At 38.6% G+C, this 12,511-nt stretch overlaps 1 protein-coding gene across 7 annotated transcripts in view; it reads left to right on the top strand.

Annotated features, from left to right (window-relative positions):
• The window catches only part of LOC129788932 (protein sickie), a 105,503-nt gene that overhangs the window by 84,780 nt on the left and 8,212 nt on the right, over window positions 1-12,511 (top strand). For 5 of the 7 annotated variants that reach the window (XM_055825395.1, XM_055825397.1, XM_055825400.1 and 2 more), the window contains 4 exons: window positions 6,351-6,753; window positions 6,943-6,969; window positions 9,737-9,966; window positions 11,632-11,792. In XM_055825395.1, the coding sequence (XP_055681370.1) occupies window positions 6,351-6,753; window positions 6,943-6,969; window positions 9,737-9,966; window positions 11,632-11,792 (821 nt within the window). The remainder of the gene's footprint in view (window positions 1-6,350; window positions 6,754-6,942; window positions 6,970-9,736; window positions 9,967-11,631; window positions 11,793-12,511) is intronic. The other 2 variants (XM_055825396.1, XM_055825398.1) reach the window with 1 other exon arrangement.

Genomic DNA, 12,511 nt, shown 5'->3' with positions numbered 1-12,511 from the left:
GGTAGATGGAAGGGCCATGTCGCTCATCAGAACAAAATCTCCCTCCTTGAGATTTTCGTATTGTTTGTACCACTTGCTGCGAGTTTGAAGCGTTGTAAGATAATCGCGTTTCCATTGGTTAGTAACATCCTGATACACTCTCTGCAAAAGGTGCCATTTGTCCAGATAGCCAATTTTGAGGTGAGTCACTGATGGGTCAGGTAGTTGTGTAAGTGTGTCCTTCAGTGTGCATAGGCTAGATGGGCTGATCCAATGGAGATCGTCGGGGTTGTCTGATGTGGGAACAAGCGGCCTGCTGTTCAATACAGCTTCAATCTGACACAGGATGGTTGCTAGCCCTTCAAATGTCAGTGCTCTGTCACCCACAACTCGCACAAAGTGGTGTTTAAAAGATTTCACGGCAGCTTCATGGAGGCCGCCGTGATGCGGTGATCTGGGAGGTAAAAAGTTCCATTCGATGCCAAGTTCCCCTGCCACCATCTGGATCGCTTGCTGGTGTTGCTCTGCCTCCCACAACCGCTTAAGTTCTCTATCGGCGCCTACAAATGTGGTTCCATTGTCGGAAAACACCTTATGTGGCAACCCTCTTCTCGCAATCATTCTGCGAAATGCAGCAATGAAGGAATCTGTGTGGAGTGAACTAACTCCCTCCAAATGCACAGCCTTAGTAGAAAAGCAGACGAAGACCGCCACATAAGCCTTAATTGTGACAGTTTTCCTGACACCTTGTTTGATGTAGATGGGCCCAGCAAAATCGACACCTATTGTATTGAAGGCAGTCAAATGGTCGATTCGCTCCGGGGGTAAGTCCCCCATAAGTTGCTGAACGTGAGTGGGCCTTGCCTTGATGCAAGTGAGGCATTTCCTTAAGACACTTCGAGTCAAGCGACGTCCATCAATAGGCCAATATTTTTGCCTCAAGGATGCCAAGGTAAGCTGTGGTCCAGCATGCATAAGTAGAAGATGCTCACGTTCTGCAATCAAACGACTTAAGAGGCTTTTGGGCAGGATCTTCGGGTGTTTTGTATCATAGTTGAGTGTAGATTTGCTAAGTCGACCTCCAACTCTCAATGTACCCTCAGAATCCAGAAATGGTCTCAATTTTCCAAAATGGCGAAGGCTTGCGTTTGTTTCCAGAGATCCGTTTGTCAGAGCATCCAAAACATGAGAAAAATGTTGCTGCTGATCCCATTGTATCAAGAGTTTTTCGGCATCCCTTAGGAATTTCACATGCAAGAATTTGGAAAAGGTAGTTCTCCTCGAGTTGCGAGTCACTCGGACCTTTGATGACTTCCAAATTTCTACGAGTTGAAGACATCGTGCCAAAACTAGACGGATCTTGCTGTAGGAGCTAAACTGAGCCAATAAAAATTCGAAGATTGGATTGGCAACCAGTTTTTCCTTCTCTGATGAATCCGTAGTGAGTGCTAAACTAGTCTCCACTTGTGCTCCGTCATCATTGGGTGCGTTGAACTTCGGTGGCCAATTCTCTTCAGACTTCAACAACCATTCTGGCCCATGCCACCACAGTTCCGCTGAAATGAGCTGTTGAGGAGTAGCTCCTCGTGAAGCCAGGTCAGCTGGGTTGGACTTGGTTCCAACGTGTCTCCATTGCTGACAGTTGGTTTCATCTAGAATCTTCTTAACCTTGTTGCGTACAAAAACTTCTCGTTTTTGAGTCGGGTTATGAATTTGATGTAGCACAGCAGTGGCATCCAGCCAAAAATAGATTTGCTGTACTTCTGTTGCGTCCGAGACAGTTGAGGCAAGTTTCATAGCCAAGACAGCTCCACATAATTCTCCTTTCGGAATGGTGAAGTCCTTCTTCTTGATCTTATCCTTTACTTTCTCCTCATAGCTGATGGGGTTAATCTTGGACTTGGCTGCGTATAGCCTGGAGCATCTGTTACCTGCAGCATCTTGAGTTACAAGGTAAATACAAGCTCCATGGGCTCTCTTGCTTGCATCGCCAAAACAGTGAAGTTCCTGGTGTACTACTTCGGAGATGTTTGATATCCATCGGGGAATCCTCAGATCCTCCATTGAAGGTAGAGTGTTCATGAACTCTTTCCATCTTTTCTCCAAATCACCATCAATTTCAGTGTCCCAGTCCATTGATAACTTCCACACGTCTTGCAGGATACATTTTGCAACAGTTGTAATGGGGCATACGAGTCCCATTGGGTCATAAATTTTTCCAAGAATTGACAACATATTTCTCTTGGTTGCTGGTCCATGGAATTCGTTCACTGTGTACTGGAACATATCAGTCTGTAGGCACCAACTCATTCCCAAAGTCTTTACAACCTGTTCTTCAGATGGCATGTCCAGTTGATAATTTTCATCAGATGAAGGTGTGAGTTCCATATGAGTTGACCTGAATTTGGACAGTTCAAGTTTGGCTAGGGCCAGTAGAGCTATGAGCTGTCTCTTTGCTTCGAGTGCCTCCTCAATCGTAGGCATGCTGACCAGACAATCGTCTATGTAGAAGTTATTCAATATCAATTTCGCAGCTATCGGGAATCTGTGCCCCTCATCCAAGGCTAACTGAATCAATGATCGAGTGGCTAAGTACGGAGATGCAGACACCCCGAAGCACACTGTCCTGAACCTGAAGTCTTTCACTTGGTGGTCAGATTCGGTCTCCCATAAAAATCGTTGGTAATCCCTGTGAGGTTCGTAAAGTATTGTCTGTAAGTACATTTTTACAATGTCACAGGTAAAGGCAACAGGATGTCGTCTGAGGTTCAGCAGAATTTTAAGCAACGGTGGTTGTACAGTAGCTCCTACCATAAGTTTGTCATTTAAGCTTAGCCCGGATTCGGATGGCGAACTTCCATTAAAGACAATTCGAACCTTGGTTGATACTGCATCTTCCTTGATAACGCAATGATGTGGCATATAAAAACAAGGTCTGTTGAGCTGATCATATGGCACAACCTCGATAAATCCCTTCTCCAAATACTCCTCAAAGATCTGGTTGTATTGTGCACGGAGTTCTGGATTTTTTCTCAGACGCGCTTCCAATAGAAATAATTGGCGTCTGGCTGATGCCCTGTTGTTGCCCAACTCTTCCATGTTATCCTTAAAAGGCAATAGTACCACATAGCGCCCATCTTGGTCTCGAGTTGTGGTAGCTCGGTAAAGTTCTTCCACCTTGTCTTGATCCAATGATCTGGGGGAACCTACTGATATCTCCTCCAACTCCCAAAATCTACGTAGTCCCGTATCAATGCTTTCCATGGTGGCAGTGTTGCATGAGACAACCTGAGAATCATTATGGCCGACATAACAAGGTCCCATTAACACCCATCCAAATACTGTATTTTTCATCACAGGATGGTGAGGACCCAAAACATGGGTATCATCGGTCATGATGTCACAAAAGAATTGCCCACCAATGAGTAAGTCGATAGGGTGAGTCTCTTGCCAGTTGGGGTCTGCCAACTGGAAGTGCTTTGGGATTTGGAAGTTCAGCGAAGATGTATCCCAATTTGGCTGATCACTGGTGACTCTCTTCATGACGATGCACGTCATAGGTAGAGAGTATGAAGAAGTCATCATCCTTGGTCTCACTACGACATCTGCGACATGCTGGGCTGACTGTGATGAAGTCCCTACTCCCTCAATGGAAAGGTTGACGGTCTTCTTCTTCAAATGCAGCAATTGACACAATCTTGCAGAGATCATGTTGACTTGAGATCCACAGTCCAAAATGGCTCTGCACAAATGCTGTTCTCCTGAAGAATCCACAATCCTGATCATAACTGTCGCAAGAAGTACCTTGGACATCTTGGTGGTAACATTCTTACATATGAGATTGACTGGATTTCCAGTCTGACCCTGGCTTCCTCCAGGAGTTGGGATTGTAGTGGTGGCAATAATAATTGCATCATGTAGCAATCGGTTGTGTTTGCCGTTGCATATATTGCACAAAGAGTATGAACAATGTTCTACTTTGTGATTGTCCGACAAGCAGTTCTCACACACCTTGAGCTCCTTAACAGCCGCCAATCTACGCATCCCATCCAGAGCGATGAACTTCTTGCACCGAAATAGTTTGTGTGGATGTAGTTTGCAGAACTCGCAATTCTTCTTTTCCGTGGCTGCAAGGCTAGTAGAATTCATCTTTGGTTTCTTGTTGGTAGGCAAAGATTTTTTGGGGTGAGTCTGTGACTTGTAGGATTTTTCTGGTAAAGACATTCTGAGTTGAAAACTTCTCTCTACCAAAAATTCATTGAATTGCTCCCAAGTTGGACAATTTTCCTTAACTTTTCCAGCCCATAAAGCACGGGTCTCCTCATCAAGTTTCTGCAGAATCGAATAAATAATGAAAGGGTCTCGAGACGTTACCTCCATTGCGTCTAATGCTTGCAAAATAGAATTGGACTTTCTCTGAAGATTTTGAATGCCCTGGACAGAGGCCGATGCTACAGCTGGCAAAGCAAAAAAATCTTTCATGTAAGATGCTACAATGGGTGCAGCACTGTCGAATTCTTTGGATAGTATAGTCCAAGCCACATCATAGTTTTCGTCGCAGACCTTTAGGGACTCAATAATGGGTTGAGCTTCTCCAACTATGAGAGTCTTTAAATATTGCATCTTTTCAGATTTAGTGAGGGTGTCATCATTCCCAATAATCGACTCAAAGAGGTCTTTAAAAGTTTTCCACTCTGTGTAGTCTCCTGAGAATGGCTGAATCTTAATCACGTCCAATTTTCTGCGAGGTGGAGCCGTAACTGTGAAAGTTTCATTGGGATTTCCCATCATCGTAGGTCCGCCGTTGTTCGCATTGATGCTGCTAGAAAGCCTATTCATCTCACCCACCATTCTCTCTATAGTAGTATTGGTTTGCAATCTCTGCTCCTTCTGCTCTTCCAATTGTTTTTCCATCAACGTTAAAAACGCTGAGAAATCACTGGTTGAACCACCGGAAGCTGTTGGTTGCCTAGGTGCATAGTCAGTGGCTTGAAGCTTAGCGATAAAACGGTTGATCTGATTTCCGGTGTGGGTCGTCTCATTCAGGAAATTATCGAGTTCTTCTTGTTCAGCCCTTTTTGCATCTTCGGGTTTAGTTTCATCAATAATTGCCCTTTGTACCTCACAATATTTCCGCTCAATTGACTCCAGACTTTGACGATGATACAAAAGAGTTTCAATCATCCCCTCATTGAGAAGACAGTCAGGATTGCGGCTGATTTCATTGACATCCTTCTTCAGCGTAGTGAATTGGCCTTTGTACGCCGCTCTCTGACTGGATCTTCCTGGCATCTTGTGCTGATTTTTTCCCCCGAAGGACCAATTGTAAAGATTACCTTAGGTAAGGATTCCAAAAGAAATAAATAAGATAAGCGATTGTTCCTTCTTCTTCTTCCAATCCTTCCCTCTGGTCACATACCTTGGGTAAGATCCGAATTAATTAATAATTAATAGAATATCTGGTGGTCCACCCAAATAACTTCCAGTTGTCGTACCTTTAATAGATGCAACACATTAATTAATATCTGAGCCCTTCGGCTCGAAGAACCAATTGTAAAGATTACCTTAGGTAAGGATTCCAAAAGAAATAAATAAGATAAGCGATTGTTCCTTCTTCTTCTTCCAATCCTTCCCTCTGGTCACATACCTTGGGTAAGATCCGAATTAATTAATAATTAATAGAATATCTGGTGGTCCACCCAAATAACTTCCAGTTGTCGTACCTTTAATAGATGCAACACATTAATTAATATCTGAGCCCTTCGGCTCGAAGAACCGCGGATTGTTGCAATCTAAAGGCAAATCCAAAATCTGGAAGATCTTCCTCGTGGTTGAAATGAGTTGCACTTCTGCCAATTTCTCCTTATTTCAGGATCAGTGGGGCAATTCTATTTCACTGAGGTTTTAAATAAAACAATTTCTTCCTGATTCAATGAATTAAACTGAGCAGCGGATTTTATTTATATTCAAATTAATCAAATTTCAAATTTTAATTCTTTAATTGATTGAAAAAATAATAACAATAATGGAGAAAGTGAAAGTGGAAGTAAAGAAAAAAGAGATTATCACGAAAGGGAGATAATAGAGAGAAAAAAAAACTGATAAGAGGAATTTCAAAAATTCACAAATTTAACTGTAGCTCATGACCGTTGCATACCAATTCTCGATAGGGTGATTCACTTCATTAATTTACGCTAGCGTAAACAGTAAGATTGGCAAAAGAATATTATGCGAGGTGGTATGCTACCAAAAACAATGAGAAGTTATTTAATTAAAAGTTTCATCGGGGCTGGGGTTTGTGTGGGTGGTGGGTATGAACTTTCAAAAGGGATCCAGTATTAACTTAAATGTTCTTTTGTTATTCCACACAGAAGTTCATCCAAATTCTCAGCATAGAAGTTTCTCTCTCACCGGCCCAGGTGCAGCACAATTGAGTCAATCGATTCGTGAGAGACTTTCAACGGGATCCCATAGTTTGCCAAAACCTGGAACGGATTTGCAATTCTTCCATCATCGTATGTCAAATCGTGCCTCGGCAAAATTGAATGATGGTAGCCTCTCGGATACACAGACGTATGCCGAAGTTAAGCCAGACTACGGCACCTACGCCATGTGGCTGAAGCACAGCAATACAGCCGTGAGTCGTCTATCGGAAGGGGATTCCCTCGAGAGTCTCCAGATAAACCAAATGGCCGGTGTAAGAAATCACAAGCTACAGCTGCAGAGGGATCCATTCGCCAACAGTTCCAGACTGAATCGGAGCAATAGCATAAGGTAAGTGATTTCCCAGGGGGTGGTTGGTTGCATAATTAAATGATATGAATGGGTGTTGGGTGTAAGAAAATGCCGCGCCTTACGTCATACGGCGATGGGAAAAGAAGGGGTATATAATGTAACAAAATACATAAAAATACATAACAATGAAGGAGTAAAAAGAAAATTGTTGTGTTTTCTCTTATAAAGCTATCTAAGAGAAAGGACATATCCAAGGTATATACCCTTTATACATTTTCTAAATCCCAGCACAAAAGAGCTAATAAATTCGCTTCCAAGCTTTGTTTTTTAATTGCAAATCCGCATAATGTGGTGCACAAGCAGTAAAATCTTTCCTTTTCTCACATTAAAATCACCTTTTTATGGTTCTCTTTATTATTTGAAGAAAAAAAAATGTAAAGAAATAAATAACAGAGCTTCAGCAGAAAATAAAAAAAAAGAAAATGGAATAAATTTAGTACTTTGTACGTATTTCGAGTAAAATTTTATTTAATGGTTTCCCGTAGAAGCTTTTATCGTGATATTTTTCAACACTTTTCCCTCAAACATTTGCCGTTTGTATTTTTTTTAAATAAAATTTCCTTTTAAATGTTTGATTAATTTTCATGTAAAAATTAATTTTACAGTAAGATTTCGTAGTATGATTTTAGAAACATACAAATATTTAATATTTAAATTATTGAGCAATTATAAATTTAATTTAAAGAAATTAATAGTTATATAGATAACATTTAACTAAGCTAAACCATAGACCCTATAACCTTTACAATTCATTTTCTCGCATGAAACATAACAGCAATGAAACATTGATATTTTCATGTAAATACATTTATTCTGCTCCTGTATTCGAAAGATCTTTCTCAATGAAAATGTCTTCTTTTGTTCATAAACAAATTCAATTCATTACCACACTTTACAAAATGATTAAATTATTCAATTATTTCGATTAACCCTTTTACAACTGCATGAAACATTAAAGGATTGAAACATTTGATCTTTGTATCAAATGACATTTATTAATCAAAACATTTTCTACGGCTTCTTCTGAGCAACTTAAATGTATTTCCAACTTAGAAAAGTAATAGAATTAACTTAAATTGTGAAAAATATAATGTTTCACCTTTAGGTTAGCTTATTATCCAATGATCTTTAAATGGATTAAATTAATTATACTATAACAAACATCGCAAATGTAGAATTTAATTATCTCACCTTTCAAAATAATATTCCATTAGTAATTAAGCAAAACTTGACATGAGGGCAGTTGCTGACGCTAAATTTTCTCAATTATTGATTCAAAGTGAAAATTTATAAATATACATACTGCGAAGAATCACTGTAATACCCCTTTAAAATTTTAACACGAATTAACACGGAATTAATGGTGCGACCAATTTTGAGAGGATTTAATGAAAATTAAATTCATGAGCACGAAAAACCTTCTGTTTGGTTTATTTCAATTAAAAATTTCCATTGATTTTTCATTAAAAGGACACTGTGTAAGCTTGACTTTCCAACATGAAGGCGACATGGCTTTAATTTTTCATTTATTGATATTTTTGCATTTCTCCGAGTAAAATGTGTTCAAGTTTCAAACTTGTGGGGTAAAGTTTGAAATTTATTTTAAAATTTAAAGCAATTTCCTCCTTTTTGGCTTTTAGTGTTCATGCTGCATCATAAGCTGGCGCAGCAGAAAAGCAAAAGACAAGAGGAAATCATAAGAATCCTGTTTGAGAGTTTTTAAGGTGGGGAGGGGGAAACATGCTGGGAAAAATAATTTTTATACTTAAATATTCTGTGATAGTTTCAAAGTTTAATTTGTAAACTGAAAAGTTTTTTTTTTTTGAGAGACACATAAGAGTGTCTCTGGGTATACTTTGAGTACATGTGGGGTATTGTATTTTATGCATCATTCTCACATAACTCTTTTGCCAAAAGCATGGTGCTGTAATGAAATTTCACGTTGTCTTCACCCATAATTTTCGTGCAAGACAGTAAACCACACACAGGAGGGAGCTTTAAAACAATGTCAACCAATAAATCTTTTTTTGTGTTGTGAATTGTTTTTACTTTTTTCTCTGAAGAAATTTTCAAATATCTTGGAAAAGTTTTTTGATGCAAGAAAAGCACAAATGCACCTGAAGTTGATGACTTTGCGCTGAATGTTGTACAATGACAAATACTTTGATAGAATTTCTAATTAGATTTTATCAACGACTCTTCATTGCATTGCTCTCTTGTTTGAGAACAAGAGAGACGAGTTTTTTTTTCTCTCTTATTGCCAACATAATGATTTTTATGTGAAACGAGTTTTCATGATGTTGCGCTTTTGGAGAATAGAAATACATAAAAAAAGCAAATTGTGTGCTAGAAAATGAAACTTTTACAATTTTTGTTGGGAAAAACTTTGCAATCACCTAATCTACATACGATAATTTAGATTTAATGTTTCTCGTGGCAAGAACTTTCAAACCGCCTTCGCGGAGCACCAATGTGTAGTAGAAATATTTTGAAATTCATGAAGGTGTGAATTTATTAAAGCTCTTTTTAACACCACTCGTTTAGTCAAAAAGTCATCCATAAAATGGTTCTTTTATTCATTCACTCATACACATGTTGAGAAAATTGTGAAAAATTCTTCACGGCCTCTCTGCCATGTAAATTTCCTACTAAGGTAGGTACTACTGAAAAGTTGCTGAAGAAGCGATTGTGTTGGGAGATAATGGTGATGAAAATATAGGTGGAAGTACCCCGGCAATGTGAACAGAGAATTCTTTTTTTTTCTCTTCTAACGTACCCATAGAAAGGAAAGCAAATGCAAATAATTTTCTTCTATAAAAGACTCACTGGTGGATGAGACGAAGAAGATTATATTACATAGAAAATTGATTTCTTACTGTGAACTGCATGCAGAGTTCACAATCTATGAGTTTTTTTTTATTTTAATATAATTGATACGACAACAATATCTTTTGTTGTGTAGGTCAACCAAATCGGAAAAGATGTACCCGTCTCTACTGAGTCGCGGTGTCGATATGGAAATTGAGCCGTACTATTGCCTACCCGTTGGGACGCAGATGCAACTGGCATCTGGGAGTGTACCGTGGAGCCAGCCGACGTCGCCCACACCGCCGAATCGCAGTTTCACGGGTCCACTGTCACCCACACACAACATTGGGCAACGATTGCCGTATCAGAAGAAAAATGATGAAGGTACTTCTTTCTTCTTTTTTTTTTCTTCTTTCTCGTTGTAATCTCCCTCTCCTCCTGATATATAATCCCATCTAACCGCATAATACTTAAATAATTTATGAGAACTTCACGGAGAGCAATGAGGCTTTCAATATAACGTATATAGTGTGTGTGTGGGTTTAGGGGGCCGAGATTGTGCTTTCAATGTGCATCGCATAGGCAACAAAGTGAAAGAAAAGTACCCGGAGAATGCGCGCATTTAGATGGAGCAAGATAGAAAAATGTGCACCATGTATAGATAAAAGAGGGAAAAAGTTGTTTTCTCATAAAGAATGGCTTAAGAATGAGGTTTTTCCAATCTTAGAAATTTCAATGAAAAATTTCACGAAATCTTGTCCCCCTATTCCTCAGTTAGTTTTGGTAAAAATTACAACCATAAAACCAATTATTCTTACATTATGTTTAAGAAGAAAAAAACTTCTTACATCTTGCTTAGAAAGGAAAAATGAAAAAGGCATAAAATATAAATTATTTTGACCTCGGAAGCTAAAAGTATTGTTTTTTTTTTTAATTTCTTAATGTGTCTGAGAATGACGCATGTTTTGAGAGATCATCAATTAGCGCGTTAAATTAATTAAATTATCTGCTAATGATTAAAGCAAAAAATTAATTTCTATGCGTGATGATTTTTTCATTAAATAAATTTTTACTAAATTTCAATCAATAAATATTCAAGATACAGAGTGTAGCAAATGAAGGAGTTTATTCATTTTTATTTTTTCTTGATTGGAGAGAATAAATAAAAACATTTTATCCATTTTTGAAAAAAAAAATTCTATACTTTCTTCTGAGAAGAAATTGAAAAAAGGCAACGGCTTTGCCACATAGCGACGTTTCGACTATTCTTTAATATCTTCTTCAGCCTCTTTTAAATTTCATAAATGATTTAAGTAACATTTTTTTCACGGAAAATATATTAGGCAATCTCTTCTAATTTACTTATCTCTCTGCCATAATTTACAAGAGGAAAGGATAGAAATTCTAATTGTTGAAAATAATAATAATAATAATAATAATAATTTATTTCTCCCTTAATAATAATAATAATTTGTAGAAAATATGTAGGGGAGATCGGCCCAATTCTGACCTCTAAATGTCCGAAAAAAAATAAAATAGATATTCTTAATTTTCCGCTGTCTAATATCCAATTTCCTGAAAATTTCATAAAAGCTACATACAAAATGAATAAACTCCTTTTTAAGGCTACATCTTAATACGTTCTTACCTTATTCTGCTTAAAAAAATTAAGAAAATCTCAGATTAAATAACTTATTTAAGCAGATTGAGTAGAATGAAATTTTCCACTGAATTTTCATACAATTTACATATCAAAAAGGTATCTATGTATTATAATTTATTAAAACCATTAAAACGTGGTATTAAGTATAAGCTTGTTGTGGGGAAGAGTACATATATTATTTTCTCAGCTGTGAAAAGTTTTAGCTTTAATAATACTCCGCGTGGGAAATGGTGGGAATGTTTAGGAGAACATCACGCTGATGTGATTAGAACTTAATATGGGGATTTGTGCTTGAGAAAGTCTCTCACCAAAGTTGGATGTTCTTTCTTTTCTTTCTCTCTTACATTGTATACTAAAAAAATGCATACACTTGTGCGTTGTTGCAGTTCATGGGAGTGCAGCGTCCCTTCTATCTGGGGGCTCTTCACTCTATGGCACAGGATCGGATGATCGGCAGGGCCAGGTTCACGAAGTGCGTCGCCTTAAGCGGGAACTTCTTGAGGCTCGCGAGCAAGTTATGAGTCTCTCAAGTCAACTGTCCACAAATGTAAGTATATTATTGCTGTGTGTTGTATACCTCCGTTGCGCCGAATAATTGTCTTGTCCACGGGTTCCTCAAACTCCACTCCATGCCGCAGTTTGTGTGTCATACTGAAAAGCGCAATTGCAATTGTGTTATGTATATGTTTAATGCAATGGGTGGCGGGCAACACGGTGCGCCTCAACATGGACATAGCGCGCCTTTTGCTCAAATATACCCATTTCTTTTGAATTTATGCTGGCGGCTGGGAGGCAAAGTCAAAGTCGTCATGCCAACATGTTTCTCCGCTTGCTCATATGTATGACCGTATGGAAGTATGCGAAGGCACATTATTATAAAAAAGACAGCGACTGCCCCGAATGGAATTGAGTTGGTTTGGCGCTCTCTGGCCTCCGGGTACTGTTTGGTGCCTCCATATGTTTGCTTACAAATTGTACAGCCTTTACGTCACCATCATCACAAAGTCGTTAGTATTTGTTACACGACAACCAATTTTTTTTCTTACTTCTTCTTCTGCTGCCTTCAACTCCATATTCCGAAACATTATATTCTCCATATATACCCAACTTTTATGCCGCATTTCTTTCTTCAATACAACACAACACATCGCCGCGCGCTGAGCTCTTATTGCTACTTCTTTTGCTGTGAGAGACTGCCTATATCGTGCGCGCCTGTTTTGCTTGCTGGTATAAGGTCCCGCAGAGTGCGCGTATAGTATTTTAATT

The sequence above is a fragment of the Lutzomyia longipalpis genome, chromosome 2 (genome assembly GCF_024334085.1).
Source record: "Lutzomyia longipalpis isolate SR_M1_2022 chromosome 2, ASM2433408v1".
NCBI lineage: Eukaryota > Metazoa > Arthropoda > Insecta > Diptera > Psychodidae > Lutzomyia > Lutzomyia longipalpis.
Note: the sequence above shows the minus strand (reverse complement) of the source record. Positions and strands in the feature narration are given on the sequence as shown.